Source organism: Sceloporus occidentalis, unplaced genomic scaffold (assembly GCF_023333645.1).
Source record: "Sceloporus occidentalis isolate IW3139 unplaced genomic scaffold, rSceOcc1.0.p SCAF_1, whole genome shotgun sequence".
NCBI lineage: Eukaryota > Metazoa > Chordata > Lepidosauria > Squamata > Phrynosomatidae > Sceloporus > Sceloporus occidentalis.
In genome coordinates this window covers 177734659-177758684 of record NW_028316981.1, presented here as the reverse complement: position 1 = coordinate 177758684, position 24026 = coordinate 177734659, and the positions used below count along the sequence as shown (strand labels likewise).

The window sequence follows — 24026 nt, the reverse complement described above, 5'->3', positions numbered from 1 at the left end:
AGCAGGCCTTCAGCAGGCTCCACCTCGCCCTCCGCCCTCCTCCTCCCTAAGAGCAGGGAAAGGAGGAGGAGGAAGAAGGAAGGAGTACAGAGCGAGGGAGCCAGAGCAGCAGCTGCAGCCACAGCAAGGCCAGAGGTTGGTTCATTGGGGGAGGGGGTTAGTTGGGTGTTCTTTCTGCAAAATCCCCTCTGAGCACCTTGTGGCTTTTCTGAGTTGAAACTGTGCATGCTTGCTGTAGTTTATTTTCAGATGCATTTTAGTAATTTCCTGGCTTGTAACTTTATTATTATTATTATTATTATTATTACTACTTGCCCTGGGTGTTCTTTCTGCAAAATCCCCTCTCAATGAGAAAGGGGGGAAGAGGTGGAAAGGTGAGTCATTTCAGGTCTGCCTTGGGTTTTTTCCATTATTTTTTAAAAATATATAACACTTATTTTTGTTTTTTTATTTCATTATTTTTATTATTGCTTTTTATTTCATTTCATTATTTTTATTATTTATGAAGGTGAGACAGTGTGACTTTCCAAAGTGCTGTAACAAAGGTCTGTTGTAACAATGATAGTGGTAGTGGTGATGATGATGATGCTTCGGTGGAAGCTCCACCCCCAGTGTGTGGCTCCGCCCCTGGAGGGTGGAAGCTCCACCCTGGCATGTGGCTCCACCCCCAGAAGGTGGAAGCTCCACCCCCGGCATATGGCTCCACCCCTGGAGGGTGGAAGCTCCACCCCCGGCTTCGGCCCCACAGTTGTCTGAGGGACAGCAACCTGGCCCCCGACTCAAAAAGGTTGCCTACCCCTGATCTATAGAGATAAAAGGTTTCTCTCTCTTTCTTTATTGTGTTCACCTTTTTATTTGGCATTACCCTTCAAACCGTCTGAAGCATTCACAACTATATTTGTGTATGTCCAACATTGTGCTTAAACCCAGAAGGAGGAAAGGTAAATGAATAAAACGGGAAGATACATAGAAGAAGAGAGCAGTTCAGAACCAATGAGGGGCAAAGCAAAATGTAGCCACTACTCAATAGATTATCTAGTGTCTTAACTTTTGCCATCCCAGTAAGTAACCATGTTAGATGGCAGCAAACATGTTTACTATTTTATGTGAGAGAGAAAGGGAAGAGAGCAGAGAGCAGCAGCCAGTACATCCTAGTGTTATAGTGTGTTGTACCTACTTGCTGCCTATATGCATGTAAGATTGTTGTTCACTCCAGTACGATTTGCCCCATTGATATTGTTTGATGGGTTTCTTTCCAGATGGAATAAAATTCTGAATGAGAAACTGGCCAAATTGGGTTTTTCATGTACTATTATTTTGGCAATGGGCTACAATAAAGCAAAACAGGAAATACATCAACGAATAGTAGATAATGAGTTGCAACAACATGTTAAAGCAGCCTCTGTATGGCCTGATTTTAGAGACAGTGGTAATGCATTTTCGTTAGCCAATTATCTGAGTCTTCTAACTCTTCCAAAATACAGGATAGCATTTACCTTAGCAAAATGTAATGTCCTACCTTCAGCCTTATTGGAAGGGAGATACAAAAAAATTCCCTATGAAGTAGATATATGCCCATGTGGAACTGGGTCACTGGAGACTGTTAGTCATGTATTGTTGTATTGCCCTTTTTATAATGGCTATCGTCATATTTTTATTTATCCAATTCTTAGTCAGTATCCCGGAAGAACTGACGAATTTTATGTATCTTATTTGCTTGCAGTCCAATGACCAACAGTAACAATAAGGGTGGCCAGCTTTTGCGCAGTGGCAATGGTCTGCAGACTTAAGATAGTCTCTTAAAATTTTGTAATACTTATTAGTCTCTTAAAATTTTATAATGATTTCATGCATTTATAATTATTTTATTTTACTTTCCCCTCTTTGTCTTTTTAATATAATTTTTAAGTGAAACTTTAATTATTAACTATTGTATGTGATTGCTGTTTTTTGATGTTTGATCAGTTGATCATAATAAACAAAATGAATGCATGTAAAAGTTTCAGTACCCAAATGCTGAAGATGTAATGTGTAAACTGGTTTTAAAATCACTGACATGTTTGTGGTGATAATCTGCCTTAGATTTGCTTATTTTATTGTTAGTGAGCTTGCTAACGGACCAGTGTAAGGATTGACCTCAGGCTGATAAGGCTGACATAATATCTTCTTAAAGTATTATATATCTTTGATCCAACTGTGGAAGCTTCCTTTTTTCTTTTCTTTTTTTTTTTTTTTTGGATCTAGATCTAACTATAAAAACTTCTCTTTTTTAGATTTCTGGTTCTCTGATTTTAGAGTAGTGTCACTAATACATCCATTACCAACAAATGGAAGAAGCTGCCTTATATCAAATCCATATCATTCATTATTATCTATTGCAGGAATAAGCAACCTGGAGCTCCCATCCCAGCTTTTTGGACTACAGACCCCATAGTCCCTAAACCAGCTGCCACTGCTCTGGCCTCTTAGGGAGAAGAGTAAGCAGGCGCAGCTTCATCGTGCCTTGATCCCAGCATCTGGCAAGAGGCCCTCCCTCCTTTCCAATTGCCACTGTTCTGGCCTTCAAGGGTAGAATAGGCAGTATCTGCTGGACAATCCATCCCACTATTGCCATTCCCTTTTCTTTATGTGTTGTTTCTTATTTAGATTGTAGCCCAGATGACAGAGGACTCTTAAATCAACAGTTTGAAGGGCAGGGCATACATACTCCAATAAATAAATATTGTTCATGTTGACTGATGTTTATGGGAGTCCATTTTGAAGACACCACATTGTGTATTTCATGTCAATAGTTACTCACTAGCAGTGGCCATTGAGGTTGCAGACATACATTTCCCCAGTCTCTACCTAGAAGTGCCAAGTACTGAATCTGGGGCCTTCTACAGGTAGAAAATGGGCTCTGCCACTGTAGCCTTTCACCCTGCATGGAATTTTACATTCTTAAATGTCGAGGGGGTGAGGAAGGGGGATAAAACAGGGGGAAATCAAAGTATGAAGCAATAGGAGAGGTATCATGGCCACTGCCCCAGCTTCCAGTTGACTACTTTGGACAGTGAACTTGTGGCTTGGCAGACAGATCCAGCTGTTGAAGTTGCCTACTTACATTTGGGTCCTTTTCATAGAGGTAGACCTGTTAGTGTGGTGTAGTGGTTTGAGCACTGGACTATGACTGGAGGTTTGAATCGCTGCTTGGCCTTGGAAACCTACTGGGTGACATTGGCCAAATCACACTTTCTGCCCCAGTGGGAGGGAAAGGCAAACCCCTGCTGATGAAATCTTGCCAAGAGACTCCTGTGATCGTTTTGCATAAGAATCGCCATAAGTCAGAAGTGACTGGAAGGCACACAGCAAAGACCAGGTGAGAGGAATCTTGTGGCCCGTTTAATAGGTTTATAATGTCATAATGTGGACATCATTGGGACCACAAGCATCCCTAAATTTTGGCCTTCAAATTCTATGCAGATGTAGTAACAGTGCTAAAGCTTGGTACACCTATAGTATTGCTCAGTCTGCTAACCATGTGTTAGGATGACCCTCATCATATACATGTCTCCCCTTTCCCCTTACTTGGTTATTTCCCTTTTCAGCTTTGAACTATGGTTAGAGTATCTACACAGACATTTTCACTCATCATAGTTAAACCCAGATAGGTTGTACAGACAGACCAGCTTCTAACCATGGTTGATAGTTTGGCGCCACTTGGGGCCTGGAAGTGCACTTAATATACATGAATATGGTGTCAGGCAATGTTGTGTCTGCACTGGGCTAAACTCTGAAGGTGAATTTATTTCTGAATAGTACAGTATTTTCATTCTGCTTGAACAGAAACCTCTGTATTAGTAATACTAGGCTCACATTCTGCTTCTGTTCCTAGTAAGTGAATGGTTAAGAAGCCCCTGTTGTAAAGAAATGAGATTTTCCCCAGCCTAGCAGTGCTGCTGCCATAAATCTCCTGCCAGGTTCACTTTAACAGCCATTCTCTCTGTATCCCCCTGAATTGACATTAACTGGGAGCCAGAACAGACTCCTACCCTTCGTGTTCAATGGAAATGCTCTGAGACACTTGGGCACCTTGGGAGCAATTTTTGAACCTGGCTCCATAATTAGCACTCAGCGCTGGGTGGGCTGGGAGGATGGAGCGGAGGGAGGGAGTGCAAGCTGCCTGTATCTGTGCAGGAGGCATTGATTGCTGCGTCTTTAGGCAGGAGTTGGTTTTGTAGCTCCAGGCAATGTTTTACACAGACTCTGTGTGTGTCAGCGTTGATGCTGCATGGGGCAGGCAGCTACTGTAGAGCCCTGGGGGTAGCCATTTATTAGGCCCAGGGGAAATTAATTGTATTGACTGCTGTATTTCTGATGCCATAGGAGGAGCCTGAATGGATGCAGAAAGAATATATATATAGGCTTGAGAAATGTTCCTCCAAGCAGAAGGAAGTTTACTGAGGACTGAAAATGCCAGCTTCTTTCCCACCCATGGGCCTCAGGGTGAAAGAGGTGTGAACTGCCATCCTGTATCTCCAGTTGATAAACCTTATAGATGGTGCTTAATTGAATCTAAAGGATTCAGTTGCCTCAGCAGCTTTTGCTTCTGCAATTCTGTCACTCAATGTGTGAATGAATTTTTGGTCTGGGGAATGTGTGAAGCCTATGCCTTTGTATGTCAGTCTGTTCTGGCTTTGGGTGAATGGTTCTTGGCAGAGGCTTTTAAGGATCCTGCTGAGAGAAAGGTACAGTCTGAGAGTTAGAAATCTATTCTCTTGATCACTGCTTTCGGACCACAGAGGCCAACTGGAAGCTGGGAACCAAGATTGGAGGCAACTGTGCATGTGGAAGACTGCCATTTCCATCCATCCTCTTCCACTACTGCTACTAGAGAGCAGTTTATTATGTTCTAACCTCTGGCTTGCTTGCCACCATATATGGCAAAAGAGCGAGTAAGTAGGTCAGCTAAAAGAGGGGTTAGTGTGTGGATAGGAAGAAGGTTCAGAAGATGGCAGCCAATGTCTCTAGCCAGAGTTGGATTAGTAAAATTACCCCCACCCCACCACCTTATTTATTTTTTCATGATTTTCCAGGCCCAGTTTTAAGATGCTTGGGTTGACCTACAGAGCCAGCCGTACTTTTCTGTGGTGCAACAACCTTTTAAGACCAACAAGAGCTCCCTCCATTTTCCAAGTTCATAAATGAGGGTTAATGGAAAGCATTCTAGGTTACTGTCTTCTGGGTCTGAAGCAGACCCTGTCCTTCTTCTCCTGGCAAAACTGTAAGGCGTTTTTGTTTGGGCTGGCTTTTAGCAGCCTGCCTTTGTTCCCAAGCCATTTTTGTCCACCAAAAGAAAGAACTGTCAAAACAGCTTATGACCAGATAAATACACAAGAGTATAACATAATAGTACAGTCCAAGATCCAAGTTAAAAATAGCATAAAATAACATTTGGAGCACAATTAAACGATAAGCAGCATCAGCATTAAATCGTATGACTAAGGAAGGGGACAACTGTTTTTGAGTGCAGTTTGAAGTGTTGGTGTTAGGTTTTGAAATCCTTGCATGGGAGCTGGGTGCCTTGAGGATTGTGTTCTTTCCTACTTTCCTCTCTTCGTGCTCTGGTTAGCAGCATTCAGCCCCACGTGCCACTTCCAAATGCTTTACAAAGTCCCACAGACGGTAGGCTGTTGGACATGCAAACATAAATATGGCCATGGCATAAATAGCCATGGCCAGATCTAGGGATAGCTTTTGGGGAAAAATTGTATAAGAGGGAATCTCTATTGCCTTGCTCATACTTTTCCTAGACCCTAATATGGATCACTTATAAATTTAAATACAAATAACATTTGGAATAGAAAGCATATCCTAAGCTGTTTTGCCTTCTTTCTGCTACTGTTCACTGTCATTCCTTTCACAGAATGGCTAAATAATCCATTGAATAACAATAACAATACTCCCATCCTCATCCAAACCTTTTACCCACCTATGCAAAATTCTGCCATGAGCAGTTTTTCTGTAGAGCATTGAAGTCTTTACTACATTCATTCTATTGCCTTGTCCAACTTCCCACTCCTGAAAACAATTGGTAATGGACTGCTTTTCCCCAGGTTAGGCAGATTCAGACGTTGTCATCCTATCTAGAAAAAGCTGACCAAGCCACAGTGACATCGGCCTTGTTTACATCCAGGTTAGCTCCCTGTTATTTGCTGAATATGCATTGGGCCTCCCTTGAAGATAGTTCAGAAATGACAACTGGCACAGAGTATCAGTAGAGCATGGAGAGCACTTGTGGGAAGTAGGTGCTCAGACCATATCACATCCCTACTCTAGATTGTTCCCATTAGAATCACAGAGTTGGAAGAGACCACAAGGGCCATCCAGTCCAACCCCCTGCCATGGAGGAAATCACAATCAAAGCATTCATGTGAAGGTGTTTGTTTTGGCCTTTAGTTCTGTAAATGGTTTTAGACCATGTTACGTGAAAGGACTGGCCAGATCTGTGTGAGCCTGCACAAAAGTTATGTATACACCCTGATGCTAACTAATCTTGTTATCCAGCAGTTACAACAATTTGCTGGGAAGGTGGCATTGTCAGTGAAGGTTCTACACTGAATGTGTGGTCTAATCTCCCTTGGCTTCTTAAAAAGAAACACCTGGAAGATACATTTATTCTAGTCAGTGTGTGTGTGTGCATTCATGCATATGTGTGTATGAGCCTTCATATCAACTTATGGCAACACAGTGAATTCCATAGGGTTTTCTTAGGCAAGAAATACTCAGGAGTGGTTTGCCATATCCTCCCTCTGAAACTTGACCCACAGCACCTGGTATTTCTTGGTGATCCCCCATCCAAGTATTAATCAGGTCTGGCCCTTCTTAGTTTCCAAACTCATGCAAATGAGGTGCCTTCAAATGGTTTTGATTTTTTAAAAAAAATATTAATTTATTTATATTTCATTTATATGCCCCCTTTCTCCCTGAAGGGTCCCAAGGCAGCTCACAGATTTAAAAAACATCATGATAAAATTTAAAACAGTTAAAATCACCAAAAAAACGATATAAAAATATAATGAAAGTTAAAAGGAAATGCACATGCTCAATATAAAACCCACCGTGGCATGCTTGTATTTTAAACACTTGTGTGGCTGCTGCTGCTGTTCATGTTTCATTTTAATTCATGTTTTTCTAATTTGGTTAACCACACCCTAAATAACCCAAAGGCACCAGATCCCATCTGAAATTGGAAGCTAAGCAGGCTCAGCCCTGGTTAGTACTTGGATGGGAGACCACCAATTAATACCAAGTGCTGTAGTGGGATGGGGAAAACCGCCTTTGAGTAATTCTTGCCAAAGAAAACCCTATGAAATTCATGGGGTTGCTGTGGGTCCACAGGCAACTTGAAGGCATGCACACACACCACCTTGAAAGGGCAAAGATCTTTTTAAAAATAATAATTACCCTTTGCCATAGAGGTTTTATTTAATTTAATTAAGTTTTATTACAGGAGTGGGGAACAGAAGCTCTCCTCCCAGTGGGCCATGCCATCTGAGAATTGTGATGGATGTCTGTTCTTATTTCAGGGTTGTGGATAGAATGTATGAATTAAAGGTAAATCTCCTATCCAAGAGTTATAGTTTGCTGTTTTACTGGCTGGCATTTGGGTTGATTGGCAATGGAAAACTTCCCTACCCTCCAATTTGTATACTTCAGGTTTCAAGGTGCTCTTGGGGAAACCGGAGAGGTACACTGTCTCCATCCTTGATTCATGAAATACCTGTAGTACAGATTCTCTACGAGTTATAAAAATTGTAACAAAAAGTTGTAAACATAGTGCAATAAAAATCTGGTATGTATTTTTTTTTCTTTTTAAAAGCACAATAACCAGCACAAAATGTACCATATAAATCACATGGATGAAAACAACCATCCATACCACAGGAGTTAAAATATGCTGAAATCGTTGCAAGTAAAGATTCAACAGATGGTAAAATACCTGCCTTAGAACCATAATACTGTATTTAAGGGCCAGAGATATTCGCATTGTAAATCTGCCTTTTGTAGTGTTTTCTGCTCTATGTAGAAAGAGGCTCTCCTTAGACACAGAGAAGAAAGATACATATTCTTTCTACCCTTTCCAACTGTTGGAATCTGCCTTCTTCCCTGTGGGAAGTTGGGCATGTTGACTCCAGCTTCTGCATCTTTTCCCTTTCCCTCATGTGACAGCTTTGTGCTTCTGAAATAAGGGTGGAAAAGGAGGCAGTCACATCACAAGATTTAGAATTGTACATTTATTAACGCTTTTACAAATGCTGTTGTTGTTAACTGTGTAAATTTACAGTGCTTTATAAATAAAGGTTAATAATAATAACTGCTGTCAAGTCCACTTTGACTTATGGTGATCCCATGAATGAAAGACCTCCAAGTCACCATGTCATCAACCGCTCTGCTCAGGGATTCCTAATAACTGGGGGAGAAGCAGATGGAATGGAAAAGCAAAGCATGAGATCTGACATATATGAGAAATTAATTTAAACAGGCTGAGACAGTTGAAAACAAGAAAACCCTTTTATAGAAAAGTGGTCTTTATATACTTCTGGAATGACATTGTTCAAGATAAAATTGGTCAGCCCACACTTTGAGGATAATGTAATGGATTTGGAAGTAACAGTGTTTTCACCTGTAATGACAGTGATAAAAAAGAAAGATGGCAATGCACCTGCCAAGCAAAAACAGGAGGAGCCAAATCCTAGAGGCCTCCTCTGCCAAATTAATCATTGGGGAATGGAAAGGAAAAACTATAAAAGGCTGTTAAAGGGTATAAATATAGGCATATTGACACATTTTTGTGAAGGTGCAAATAAATCTGTTGTGCCCTACATTTTTTTAAAAAAAAAATAAAGTTCTGCTTTGACAAAACTCAACCTGTATACCTAAATTCTGCTGAACAAAAGTGGGAGATTAGCCTTAAGCCTAGTGGGTATAAGTAGCCACACCTTTTGTTGCTGTGTGTTTTGACATTTTGGAGGGGAACAAACATTGCTATGAATGGCTGGTTTGAGGTGAGTTCATTCCTAGTCCAGCTATGTAGCAGGACCATGGTAGGATCAATCCAGACCACAGGAAGAATTGTTGACTTTCCTATTTCTGCACACAGGTGCTACTCTTGCCCACTAGGATGGTGATTTGCAGACAGTCAAATGGATAGGCCATTGCCTAAATATCCTAAAGGCCCCCAGATCTCATCTAATCTTGGAAGCTAAGCAGGGACAGCCCTGGCTAGCACTTTGATGGGAGACCACCAATGTGATGTAGGTGATGTAGACTATATTTCAGAGGAAAAAACTGGCAAAACCACTTTTGAGTACAGCTGGCCCTCTGTATCGACAGGGATTCAGTTCCGGACCCTCTTATGGATGCCAAAAAAATGTGGGACCTCCAATTCCATTACCTTCAATGGATGCCAATGTGTGTTTGGGCACATTGGTGCAGCTACCTGCATGCACCGCCTTTGACAATAATGGGCTGGGCCATCTATGGATTCACAAATCCGTGGATGGCTAGCTCATCAATACAGAGGGATCACTGTAATCCTTGTCTGAGAAAACCATATGAAATTTATAGAGTCATCATAAGTTGGCAGGCAACTGGAATATGTAAATATGCACAAATGAGCATGGAAGCCATCTGTGAGCAATACCATATGTAGAGTTTTGAGTTCTGAATAACATACATTTTTGTGTTTTAAATAAGTGAGTTTGTCTTTTAGAGAGGTTCCATTGAGCATCTGCTTACATTGGGCATCCTGCATATGAGACCAATGTGCCTTATGTGGTGCTGCAGGAGTGTAGCTACCAGGAAGGGGGCAGAAGGAAGGCAGCACCCTCTCAAACAAGCATTCTGCCCCCTCATGAATGTTGTCTTCACTCCCCAAATTTTGAGCATTGCAATAGTTTAAAATTTCAGTTGAGCATTTAGAAATGCATTTTAGGCAGACAAAGCAAAAAGCAGGCAAAGTGATCAAGGAAATGTGAACACAGCAAATATAAGAGTTCTGGGTATGACTGATACTCATTGTCTCACTCTGCAATGCTAGAAATTTGGGGACTGGAGGAAAATTTCATTTGGGGGGTAAAATTCTGATTGTGGGACAATCCCCTCATTTTGCCCCACTTCTAAATACATCCCTGTGGTGTTGGCAACCATTTCTCCTTCATGACCTCCCCAATGATACTTTTCCCTTGATGCTGCCATGTCACTTCTCCCCAAGGAATGTTAAAACTTCTGAATCTTTCTGTGAGACTGAAACTGTATGCTGCTCATACACAGCATGCACCAATTTTATTGTGTGGCTGTTTATTTGCAACTATGTATGGAATTTTAGTTTTCCTTTTTGCAAAAACATGTGAAGGAATACAACCACAGATATGAGCTTGATTAAGCTTCCTCTCTCCTTCCTCTCCCTGCTCCCCCAGTCACCCTCACATCTAGCTGTTACATCCTAAAGTAGTGGATGCATGGAGACAGGTTTTATTCAGTTTGGTCATTGATGTTGAGAAAATGCATCCATTTCTGGGACCGACTTACTGACTGACTGCAGGGCAGAGGCGGATTGAAATCACGCATGGCACATTGCAGCACGCAAGGCTTCCCAAGCAAAGTCTGGCTGCACTCAGAGACTCCAGACGCCAGTTCCAGTTCACTGTGCGCCTTCCAATGGGCAAAATATGCAAGAGTCACTCTGATAAGGGCTGGCAACAGGAGATCAAACGTGGAAGGCAAATGCAAGTGAACCACAAGAACAGCTTGCTCGGCTGTCAAAAGCAGCAAATCTGGTCAGGCAGTTCCAGCTGGTCATCCCCTGTAACCCACGTACTGCCCTGTGTCATGATGGCACTGCCTTAGAAGTAAAGGTGGTAGGCAGCGTTAGGTGCAGAGATGTGGGAGAGTGTAGTATATCAAGAGTAATACATCAGTCTGAGAAAAGGAGAGGGAAGCAGATTATGGAAATTAAGATTGTCGGGCTGCCATTAATAACTTTTTCAGGATGCATCTGCTTTAACTGTTTCAAAGTAAATATTCAAAATTTAAAAACCTTGGTATTAGGACTCTTCTGAAGAAAGAGAACTTTAAAATGCCACTAGATTTCTTTTGAGTCCCTTTACTTTCCCGCCTCTAGTACAATAACACACCCTCAGAAGAATAATCTTAAAACCACTGGCTTTTTAAGCAAGGCTTTCTCTGAAGAACAAACTGTTACTGCAATCCTATACCCACTTAATTAGGAGAAAATTCCATTGAACTCAACACAGCTTACTTCAGAATAGATGTATATATGTACATGTGTGTATGATTGCTTTAAGCCACAGGTGGGGAAAGTGAGGCCCACAAGCTCCTTGCAAACCCCTGGGGTTGTTTTTGAAAGCTCCCCAAATTTTGAAAACATTTTTTTTTATTAAAAATATTCACACACACACACCCCTTTAATAATTTCATGCACTGATTTGGGCATTGATATATGTGTTCTGTGGCAAAAATAATATGCAAGTCTTGTACCATAAAGGGACAAAATGTGTCATTGTGACTCATTAAATACACTAATGACTCCATATTGGCGTGTTCAGGCATAACAATAAGACTGGGAACCATGGCTTATTACATACAGATAGCCTCCACCAGCTGCTGTTAATTCTCAGTGAGCCATAGTTCCTACAGTTCTCTCTTTTATTGTTATGTTCTCAATGTGTATTCTAAGCATTTTGCCTTTCATAGCTTACTCTGCTTGTTAAAGCTAGTTTCACACAAATGTTCTTTAACCCAAGCCAAAGACTTTCCAAGATGTCTCCACATGCATTAGGAAGAATTCACAAAGCTGTTCTTCATGTCTGTGAATTCCCACCTATCATTGCCATATGTAAAATAATAATAATAATAATAATAATAATAATAATATGTTTTATTTATAGACCGCTATTCCGCAATGATCATAGCGGTGTACAGTAAAAATTGTAATAAAATACAAAACACAAGGTGATAGTTAAAGCGGGAGAAGTCTCATCCTTCAGGCAGTCCCCGATGTTGCTGGGTCTGCCTGATTGCTCCCTCTGAGGCCAAGATGACAGTTGTGTGAATTAGGCCTTAAATGAATTAAAACCAATGATAGCATAGAATAATTTAGCAGTGGTTATTCCCTTTGTGAGAATTAGTGTGGTGTAGTGCTTTGAGTGTTGGACTTTGAGTGTTGGACTCTGGAGGCCAGGGCGCAAATCCCCTCTTAGCCATGGAAGCCCATTAGGTGACGTTGGGTAACTTACATTCTCTCAGCCTCAGAGGAATGCAAAGGCAAACACTTTCTGTCCAAATCATGACAAGAAGGGTAGCTCTAAGTGGGGAAAAACTTGAAGGCACACAACAATAATTCCCTTTGCCTTTTTGTACTGTAGAGGAGCTAGCCATTAAGGACTGAATAGTAACCTTGGGAGAAGAATATCTGTCCAGGCACAGTACTGAAATCCTTTCCATTTCTTTTTAGATTCTAGACTGTCATTTTGTGTATACAGATATTCTTTTGCAGCCATGCTTGATGACAGTTTCTGTCTTTTTTTGAAACAGACTGAATGCTGAGTTTTCAAAGTGCTGCAAGTTTTGTAGATTGAAGTGGCAAATGCCATGCAGCTTCGGCCTTTGAGTTGCTCTCAGCAGATACATTGAGCACCAGCAGTGTTCAATCTGTAAAAGTGAGGGGGAGGTGAGCTAGTAAAATGTGAAGAGGTCTTCGGGGAGCCACTCTCACACACACCCTCCAAATAGGAAGAACTACAGTTCAGGAAAAAACTTTTTAGTCTGATGTAACAACAGTGTGTCCTGGACCACAGTGTAGTTGTGGCTCACCTCTTTCTTTGCAATGAAACTACACCTCATTTTCTACTCCTGCCCCCAATAGCCCTCTTCTCTGCCCTTCTGGCACAGCTTCTGTGCTGAGGAACTGGGTTGGATACCCTTTGGAACAATCCCAAGAACAGCATCTTCTCAAAGCAAGCATTTGGATGAGGGCAGGCACCCCTTAACAGCAAAACTCCATGAACAATGGAGGAATCGCTACTGCAGCAGCATTGACACATTCAGTGCTGGGGGGGGGGGGCGTTGTACATGCCAGCTTCAAGTAGGGGGGTGGGTCAGGTGCTGTGAGAGACTTGCCAATAATGGAATAATCAGCCTTCACTGACAGGTTGTCATGACTGACACCCCCGCCTCTGAGCCTGCAATCTTGATGCCTGCCAGAAAGTTGGGTTCAGAAGCGGAAAGCAGGTCAAGGCTCTGTGCAGAGCTCCTATAGTCCCACCTCTGATCTCCCCCAATCCCTCACTGTCTTGCCACCAAATATATGGCTAATGACTTTGTGCGCAGGATGCTTATGCTCCTGGAAAAGAAACCCTGGACGAGAAATATTCAGCAGTGCTAGGGAATCCTATTATAACAATGGCAACATCTTTAAAATGCGGCCAGTCTCTCTTTTTCCTCCTCCTTGGATTTTAATAGTAGTTGTATGTGAGTGTCCTACAAAAGTCTAAGCCAAGGGAAGGTGAGGGACTCCAGCCCTTCCTTGATTAGAATTGGGAGTCTGACTGGTGGTCTCTGTTGTTCCTTAGTTGTGCTAGAATCTCATCCCACCCACCCCCCACCCCATATATTTAAATAGTGATGGTGGAGGAGGAGAGAAAAACTTTTCTTTCTTTGTTTCCTTAGAACCAGGCAGTATAATTGAAGGGTGCAATCCCTATTATGTTTTGACGCAACCCCCAGTTTAGTGAAACGAGACATTTTGAGGGTGGATTTACAATTCTTGAAAATGCATGTTAAATTAAGCCATATGATTGGACGAACTAATGTTTAAAAACTTGTGTCCATTAAGAGCCTGGGCCAAGGTCAACCTCCTTCCTAGGTCTTGCAGCATGTGCTTGAGGCTTGACTCTGGTTTTTATTGATTTCACTTACTGCTTTTCTTTTCTTTTCCCCCAAGAAGGCCAGGGTGGTGCACACAGGCTTTGTCATTTTCTCTTTGCCCTACTCTGTGCAAATGATTAGGCTGAGATAACATGGTTTTGTATAGGAAAGTGAAGAGGGCATTCTCAAATATTGTAAGACAGCCCTGCACAACTTCAGATCCTTCCAAATGAGTTAGTGGCTGCTAGCCAAGTATCAGAGGGTGCTTGGGTGTTAGCCCCTCACCTTTTTAAAATTGCTTGTTTGTTTTTGCAATCCTAGGCAAGCAGTACAAACCCCTACAAGCTCCCATACATCACTGATAGACTCCGTTCTATTTAATGGGCTGCAAATAATTGTGGAGGCTGAGCCAGGGCAAAGAGGTCCTCCATCTCCAAGGTCTGCCAGACCCATGTCCAGATGCAGTGCTTGCTGCCTGTCTTCTCTGGGAGGGAGATGGTGGGTCATTGATCTAAAACCGTGGTTCCCAACCTTCCTAATGCCACGACCCTTTAATACAGTTCCTCATGTTGTGGTGACCCAAACCCATGAAATTATTTTCGTTGCTACTTAATAAAATAAATAAATAATAAAATTTTTATTTATATACCGCCCTTCCATCAGATCAGGGCGGTTTACAGCAATTAAAAATACAATCAACAATAAACATTAAAATCATACAATAATTACATAAAACATAAAAACAAAAGGCCCCAGTTTAGCCAATCCCGTTGCCAGTGCGGCGGAAGGAGGCCTAAAAAACCTTAGTCAGGGAATGCAATTCCAAACAGGAAGGTCTTTAAATCCTGTCTAAATTGGGCCAGGGAGGTAGCTGAGTGGAGCTCTATGGGCAGCGTGTTCCAAAGGGCCGGGGCGGCAATGGAAAATGTCCTCCTGGTGGTGGAGACAAACCTCGCCCCGGGAACCCTAAGTAATTGCTGCCCAGATGTTCTGAGGGTGCGGGGCGGAATGTATGGGGAGAGGTGGTCCTTCAGGTATCCTGGGCCCAAGCCATTTAGGGCTTTATAGGTCAACACCAACACCTTATATTGCGCCCGGAAGCGAATACTTCATAACTGTAATTAAATAGGTGTTTTCCAATGGTCTTAGGCGACCCCCATGAAAGAGTCATTCGACCCCCAAAGGGGTCCCGACCTACAGGTTGGGAACCACTGATCTAAAAGGTCTCTATCCTTAGAAGGCAGGAAACTTGAAGGCCTGCGCTGGTCTTGAGATGGGTAGCAGAAGCAGCTGCTGGAAGCAGCAGGAGGGAGTGTTTGCCTGGTTGCCTGTACCTCCCTTTCCCACCCACTTATCGAACCCCAGTCTTGAGGCAGCATCAGCTGTGCTTTCTGGAGCACCTGCTAGCCCTGTCTTTGTGTATTTCCGTGTGTGTTTGTGGCTGTGTGTGTGTTTTTTCTCTCAGTACAAAGGCTATTTAAATATTTAAGTGGCAGCAAAGCTGCTCATGCTCTTTAATAAATCATAGTGACCTGAAACTGCTGCCTTGCCTGAGGGGAACACCAACACAGAGTGGCTTCCTCTACCATGGGTCATTGCAAGAGATTGGGACAGAAAGTGGGTGCAGATGAAAGCATTGCTCAGACGTTTCTGTACTGGGGTGGCTGGGAGGAAACAGTACCCCTCTCCCTCCAGTTCATTTATATCTTCCATGTTGTATCCTTAATCCAAGCTAGTCAGTATGTGGTCCTACAGATATAAGTTTCTCTGAGACTTTAATACCAAGTGAGTGATCATTCCTGGATGCACTGGGACATTTGATACATTGGATACGTCTGAGCATGTGAAGTATACTGTTTTATTACTCCTGAGAGGACTGCAGTTCAGAATAGCATGCCTGTGACTCAGGACCAGAACTTCAAGAACAGCCAGTATTAACTTTTTGCTAACTTGAGCTTTGGTGCTCTTAAGACAAATCAAATAAAGGCATCCACCTTTTTGGATGGCCCTGCAGGTAACACCTGGCCATACTGGTAATGGGGCATGTAGTTTTCTATGATACTGGATTGTCCTTTTGACACAGGGGAAGGCATGGTGCTCATAGTCCATCTAAGAGGCTGAATGTGGAAGTCACCAGCAACATTATTAGGAAAAAGTAATGATTTTGGAATTAGTTTTATTCTTTTCTTTCAAAAACACAGCTTGTAACTTTTAAAATGTTCCTTGCTGTGTGTATGTGTTGTGTGCCTTCAAGTTGTTTCTGACTGTGGTGACCCTAAGGCATCACAGGGTTTTCTTGGCAAAATTTGTTCAAAGCAGGTTTGCTAGTGAGACTGAGAGTGTGTGACTTGCTGAAGGTAACCCAGTGGGCTTTCATGGTTGAGGAGGGATTTCAACTCTGATTTCCAAAGTCATAGTCCAACGCTCAACCAATGTACCACACTGGTCCTCAGATCCCTTGGTGTACTTCCAGAATATTTTACTTCCCTGCTTTCTCCTCATTCTACCTCCTTTCCAGTCTTTACCCCCATCACAGGACAGGATGGCCGTGGGTTCTCTGTCTCCCCCTCCTCTTATGATTGTACCTGATCTGGAGTAGGAAGTGCAAAGACCTGTTTGGAAGAAATGATGAAGACTGACCAGACAGTGTGACCAGCTGCCCTTCACCACCAAGAAGCAACAAAGTTGTCTTCAAAGACGTTTCCTTCCTTTATATATCTGTCGTATCAATTTTTGGATTGTCACTGCTCTGCTTTAAAAGATTTGGGGAGGAGAGGTCCATTGCAAATATAGCTCTTTGGATATGAAAAGAGAGGAGGGGCAGTTGTATCTGAAATCCTGCTGTGACTCAGCCTCAACCAGCAAGTAGGCGAAAGAATAATTAAGCCCTGCCGTGAGAGGGCAGAGGGAGGACAGTATGATGACATGGAGCATACAGGCTCCAGGTACCTGCATGGGTCGTCTCACCAAGTGAACATCTCTCTACCACAAAGACCACTACCACCATCCTCAAGATCATTAGGGTCAGCATGTCTGTGGAGATGTCTTGTCAGTTTCTGTATAGTTTCAAGGAGGCTGTAAAGAAGGAGTGTATGCTTGCATGCATGTGTGAATGTGTAGGCAACCTGGACTGTTGTTGGAGCCATTTGATCTTTTGAAAGGTTGCTCTCATTCAAGCTCTCAGATTTGTCCTTCAGAGTCCTAGTGCCTGGAACCAAACAACAGACTATTGAGGTCACATATCTACTGATTTTGTTAGCTCTCTGAAATTTCCTTATGTGCAAGCTTTCTCCTTCCCTTTTGTTATGGGGTGAAAGGAGGAAAGAGAGTGAACCCAACATTTCAGTGCTGTTAGTATAGCTTAGTAGACTGGACGTACATGCTCCAGCTCATTTGTTGTTGTTGTTGTTGTTGTGTGTGCCTTCAAATTGTTTGGAGGCACAAAATTTATGATAATCCTAAGGAAAACCTATCATGCTAAAATTTGTTCAGAGGAGTTTGCCTTTGTCTCCCTCTGAGGCTGAGAGAGTGTGACTTTCTCAAGGTCCAGGAAGTATCTTATTTCAATTAGTCAGATCTACATTGGATGTTGGTGAAGTACACCACTTGATTCCTCCATATTTTAGGCACTGATTCTCTTAAATTGGAAACAGTGTGTGGCTTCATACTTACTTGATTCTAATTTTCCTGTGTCATGTAGTCCTGGCTAGCTTACTCTTGCAACCCTGCCCCACATGGGTTATGGAGGTGATATATTTGAAGTGCTATCTAAATAAATGTGCTCTCTGTCTCTCTGTTTTATTTGCTTCACCTAAAGAGAATACCAAGATGAGTGTGTATCAATTTTCATACACCTTGTTAATGGTTAATGAATCCTTGTATTTTTTTTTAATTGAACTGTCATTTTTTTAAAAAAAAAACATTTGTATGAATAATTTTTTCTAACTGTACCCTGTTTTAATAAAATGCTTATGAGCTGCTTTGGATCTGTATAAGCAGAAAGGCAGGATATAAATGAAATAATAAATGAATAACATTAAAATAAATGAATGGAGCAAAATCTGAAATGCTGCTGAACCATCCCTGAAATCATGTTCAGGGTTTAGTAAACCAAAATTTACACTATAAGTCAGCAACTTGTTTGCCGCAGAAGCAGGAAATTTCTGGGGAGCTGGAATTACTTTCTCCCTGCGAATGTTGTGGTAATGCCTAGAAATGTTGACTTTACATCTGCCAGCCCTGACTGGTCTTGCTTTTAATCTCATCTTTTGATTGGTGAAGAGCTCTCTGAAGATGTTGTCTTCTGTGTCCACTGAGTCTTTGCAGTCAGTTTCCACTTTTCTGGCTCAAGACATATAGGTGTGTGTGTGTGTGTGTGTGTGTGTGTGTGTGTGTGCCAGAAAGGCATGAGCTCTTGGATGTCTTTTCATTAAACAGTACTTCCTTTGGTCTTGCTGTTGACTTCTGATTCTGGCAAGACTGCTCCAGGTTGTGTTAAGCTTTTTGAATGGTGCATTGCATTGTCCCTCTCTGTGCTTTGTGTCTAGCTTTTAGTGCTGTGTCTGCCTCTCCTCTCAGCAGAGTGTTGGCCTCCTCTTGGTTTGCCACTGAAGAAGCCGCTGGGGGGCACGCATGTCTCCTCAAGAATCCTCTGTGCTGCTTTGGGTTGGTGATGCCAGACAGATCTGACCCCTTTATAGCTTGAAGGGCAGGCTAGACACAAACTGAGTCTGAGTGTTGGAGATGAAGGGCTGTGTTCATATTTGGGGCAGAAAGGAAGATGCCCTCCTGCCTGGAAATTCAGAATCAGTCACATCATAAGCAGCTTGGAATAAAGATTCTTGATCTCATATTTCTGTGAGAGAATCCTATGTCCATTGCACAAACACACACAAGTCTGGTCCAGAGAGCTGTTGAATTCCAGGCTTAATGCTGTTTTTCATCCCCATCCTCTTTGTTTTTATTTATTTATTTCATTTTTATGCCACCTTTCTTCCGGAAAGGGGCAGCTCACAAATAAAAAACATTTTAAAACACACTACAACAAAAACAATTTAAATTACATACATTTGTGGTCAGTTTCCACCAGTATATTCTATTGGCACACTCAGATTTTGTTTTTGTTTTTTGGCAGAGCTGTCTTTTCTTTTTCATTTTTCAGGGTTATCAAAGTAGCTTCTGGCTTGTTGAATGCTACAGAAAAAGTTACATGGAGTGGGACTGTACCCAGAAGCCACATTATTCTAGGTCTAAACCATTTCTTGTATTATTATTTTTAACAACATATTTGCTGCCTACTTTTTAAAGGAGATTTGCAAGATTACTAGTGGCCACAGAGATGCTTGATATGCTTACATGTTGATCAGGCTGGAGAAATTACAGTCCCCCCCCAAAAAAAAAACTTTTCCAAGCTCTTCCACTTAATATAAAGTCCACTCTGCTTAGTAGCAAACAATGCTGAAATAAGTAGAACGCAGAAGGCAAGGGGGAAAAGAGTAAGTTGTGCTCCTGTAGTAACCAACGTCTTCCAGGTTTTTCTGCTCCATCTCTTGCCTGTTCTGTATTTGAATTCTCCCAAGTCTCAAAAGACATCTTGAAGGAATAGCTAACAGCTTTTGCACTGGTTAGTTGTATGGCGAGGATGGGAGCAGGCAGAAAAGTAGGGCTGAAGATGGCTGAGATTACTTACTGCACAAGCCTGGCACAAGGATGGGAATTTAGAAAAGGAAATGATTGCTTTTCTAAATAGGGAAAAAGGAGGAATAGGATCTGATTTTTTAAAAAGACAATTATAGAATTAGCTCTGTTGGTAGAGCAAATTAACCACTTTCAAGTAGTCTCAGAGCATTTAGGACAGAGTTTGGAATAGATTGTGCAAGGCTGAATTCAAAGAATAATGTCACAGCAACTTAAATGCTGGATTAAGAGAACTTCGCCTCTCCTCCTGCTATGCTAAATTTGATTTATGTTTTGTCCTTTCAGAATCCAGATTACCATGGCTTCGACCCAGATCCTGTCGTCGATCTGTGGAATATGCGCATTGCCTTCTTCTTTGGTGTCTCTGTTGTTATCGTCTTGGGCGCCACCTTTTTACATTATCTGCCAGATCATGGGTAAGGTTCATTAGTGAAATTCCATGTCTACTTGTACTCTCTCACACAGCATGACACTTGGGCCAGATAGTAGGGGCAGGTAGGCAGTTGTCTTCACCAATTTAACAGCTCTGCACTTCTAACTTGCCCTGTGACATCTTTCATTATAGTAGTTTTGCTCTATGCTCCTTATTCTCATCCTGCTTTCTCATGAAGCTAACTGCCTCATATCTCTCTCCCCTATTGCCAAAACCCTTCTCAGGTCACCAGACATTTCCTTTTCTAATTGTCCATTTCCTTAGAACGGTGGTAGGGAAAGTGTGACCTGCAGGCCACATACTGTAAAAGCTGTTTTATCGGGTCCCCCAATACCGCCCCTGTTTTTTTTTTAATATTTGAAATTTTCTTTTGCATAATTATATTTTCTTGAGCTAGTTTAAAAAAAATTAAAAAATTGCTTCTCATGGCCATTCTTGGCATCTTGGGAGAAAAGCATTAGCTCCTAAGAATATTCTATCAGTACCTGTAATTTGTAAACCATGAGTCCTCTCCTTCTTGTCACTTATAAGGTCTTTGGTGCTTTCTCGGTATTTCCTTTACCGTAGCATTGCTCTTACACACCATAAACACCTGTTGACTGGCATGGCCATGCTGAACTGCTAATATGATATGCCCTTCTCTCTTATAGGGCCACACTGGAAAGCCAGTGGCCTTGGAAAGAAGAAAAGTGTAATGCAGGGGTGGGGATCTACTTGGGGGGGAGGGCTGGAGGGTTTTCAGCAGCCTGCTGTAATCTAGATTGTGTCTGTGGGCAATACCATGACCCCAACAGTCGTTGGCCCTCAGCAAAGCAAAAGAAGGATTTTTTCCACCTGGAATTTCAGAATTTATTTGCAAAGAAGAGCCTGTTCTTCCTCCCTTTTACTTGAGTGAGGAAGAGAAAGAAGGAACAAAACTCTTTCCTTCCAATCCCAGGAAGAGAAAGTGGAGGAGGAACAAAGCCAGGAATGAAATGTACTTGCTATCTCTGGTCAGAGATCAGAGATAGTGCAATTTGCATTCATGGTAGATGGAGGATTGGGGCCCACAGAAACATCGGAATTTGTCTGCAGCCCTCCATGTACAGGACAGAGGTTTACGGGCCTCTGTCTTAATGGTTAATATATAAAACAACATTCTGTACTCTATCTTGAAGAATTTATATGAGAGGAGTAACTCTCAATGGCATCTCTGCAATGGTGATAGCAAGCATACTATTAGATATGGTGGTACTTTTGTAGTAAACCAAAGCATGAAATGACAGTACAAAATATACTATTAGGTATTCACAGAAGATGTGTTGAACCAAATATCTTGATATTCCAATCCATTTGGAGTAATGTAGCCCTTCTTCAGGGAAGGTATCTCTTGGGGGATAAAGAGAGAATCAAAGCTTCCTTAAAATATTACAAGAGCCTATCCATGTACATTTAACTTGGAGAGTGGCCTTCAGCATACTTGGAAAGAATGTTAACACTCTCTAGTGAGATACAATTGTCCTTGCACTTTTCCCCAGCCTGAAACATTGCTGTTATATTAATGATTTAGGCACATCTAAGTCCTCTTGTTGTGAATGTTTTTTTAATGAGCCTTCTAAATGGGAGAGGCAGGATTTTATATCTGCATGCAGGATTTGAATCTGCACTTGGGCTTCTTGATATTTGCATATGACTAAAACATTGAAGCCCCCTCTAGCACAGGGGGTTTGTTTCTCCAGATGTTTTGGACTTCAGTTTCCACAATCCTCACCATAGATCATGCTGACTGGTGTTTCTGGGAGCTGAAGTGGAAGCAACCAATGGCTGAGAAATGCAGCAGAAGCACCTTAATGGTTTTTGGCATGAGAGTTTATGGACTAGCCCAGTTCATCAGCTCATGCAATGTTGTCCCAAATTTCAAATATGTTTATACGTATACATGATTGTGGATGAGAAATCAAAGGGAAATTAAATGTAGGAAGCATTAGATATTGCTGATCACCTTCAATAATTTGCAGTAATTTAATGAGAATTTTGTTTGGAGATATTTTCCTGAAAAGGATAATGTAATCCAGAACACATCAGATTGTAGACTCAATCGCCTACCTGACTCTGCTTTCCATCAGTGTTTTGGAACTGTTGCCACCTTTTCTGTCCTTTTTTAGGTGATGCAGGAATCCTGCTTTAGGGAAACCAGAGGAAAGGGTTTAATAAAGAGATGGAGGCAATTAGAGATATATAACCAAAGGCCCTAAATCCACTGTTCGCTATAGGTCTGAGTTCTTTAAGAAATGTAGGTGGATGTGAGTGATAGAAGGCTGTCAAAGCACTTTCCTCCATCCAACAAAGAGCTGCAATCATGGCTCCAAGTTAAAACCTAGCATGTTGCATTTGATACACACATGTCTGTTGCCTTCAGTTCCTATCCAGTCCGCTTTCTGAGCTTGTCCATTGCTCTGAACAAGTCAAACCCTGCAGAAAGGTGGTGAAACTTGCACCTTGCACACATTTTCCATTTGCTTCCATTCTCTGCAAGTGCTGAACAGAAGGAGCATTGTCACTCCTAGCTGAGATGAGTGCAAAGCTTGGAAGGCATTTTTAGTGCTCCTAAGCCCAATCCTATATCTCATGTACCATCCTCTGCATGCTTGAATAGGCTTTAAGGTTGCACACCAATAAATACCTTGATAGCTCCAATCACTGATCAGAGATAACTGCTGATGAAAGTGTATATGTGAGCAGTGAACTCTGGGCTCTTCATAGCCAGCTTAATCAAACAGGACTTTAGCAGACTCATCCAATGCTTTCCATGGCACTTCCTTTGGGTACATTGTTCCAAGGAGGAGAAACATACTTCTTTACCACTAAATCCCCACCTTCTCTTTCAACAATCTGACTGAATAAATATTGTTACACAACTCTTGCCTTCCTTCTCCACAGCTTTTTCAACGTGCAAACCATCTCCTGCTAGGCCCCTTTCAGCCTGGTCCTTACTCTGGAAATAGCCAAAGTTATGTCTGGACCCAGAACCCAACGTATAAGAAGAATTACAATACCATTTATGTGGAGAATGAGAATGAGAGAGAGAGAAAAAGAAAGAGATACAGAGAGGGATTGGGATTTTTACAACCGTAACTCAGTTCCTCACCCCATAGCCATCCAATTGTAAATTATAAGTATACAGAATCCAAAGAAACTATTGTTTTCTGTGGGTTTTCCAGACTATGTGGCTGTGTTCTGGAAAATCTTATTCCTGACATGTCACCTGCATCTGTGGCTGGCATGGAAGTGTGTGAAATACATATATCCAAGGGTCACACAAGTACTGTATATATACCTCACACACAACCATGCCACCACCCTCAGGAATAAATTCTTCCAGAACGTGGCCAGAAAGCCCAAAATGTCCACAGAAAACTATGGACACCAGCCGTGAAACTTCATAAAGAAGCCATTCTTAGGAAAAGCCATTACAAGGAGAAAGAGCAAGTTGCAACATGAACCATAAAGGAAAAGGGCAATTGTACTATTGTACTATTTTGTACTATTCCACCTTTCCCAACTTAGTGCCTTGCTGAGGTGATGGGAGTTGTAATCCAGCACATCTGGAGTTCCCCAGGTTGGGGAAGTCTGTACTATATCAGTGGTTCTGAAACTTTGGTCTTCCCAGAATCCTGAAATAGCTTGACCAATGGTCAGAAATTCTAAGATGTCCAAAACATCTGGAGGACCAAGGACTGAGAGCCCCTATACTGTTACCTGTACCATCCTATTATCTAGAACTTCCCACAGTTATAGCCTCAGCTTGTATGCCATTCTAATCCAAGATGGGAAGAACAAACTCTTGGATTCACCACCACCACCAACCACCTCATGAGATGTCTCATGAGATCTTTATTCACTGACTAAACAAATATCTCCCCCAAGATCTTCATAAGTCCTTTCATCTAACCTCCAATAGCCTTATCCTAGGCAGAAGTTGTGTCAA

General features: G+C 41.9%; 1 protein-coding gene and 1 long non-coding RNA gene across 2 annotated transcripts in view; one reads left to right on the top strand and one right to left on the bottom strand.

Moving 5' to 3' along the window:
* NDUFB11 (NADH:ubiquinone oxidoreductase subunit B11) overlaps positions 1-24026 on the top strand; it is a 50775-nt gene that overhangs the window by 14602 nt on the left and 12147 nt on the right. The window contains exon 2 of the mRNA XM_089483575.1: positions 19912-20042. Coding sequence (XP_089339701.1) covers positions 19912-20042 — 131 coding nt within the window. The remainder of the gene's footprint in view (positions 1-19911; positions 20043-24026) is intronic.
* LOC149322827 (uncharacterized) overlaps positions 8367-24026 on the bottom strand; it is a 38518-nt gene continuing 22858 nt past the window's right edge. Inside the window, exons 3-4 of the long non-coding RNA XR_016272161.1 lie at positions 22145-22220; positions 8367-8452 (exon numbers count right to left, since the gene is read on the bottom strand). This is a non-coding gene — a long non-coding RNA (uncharacterized LOC149322827). The remainder of the gene's footprint in view (positions 8453-22144; positions 22221-24026) is intronic.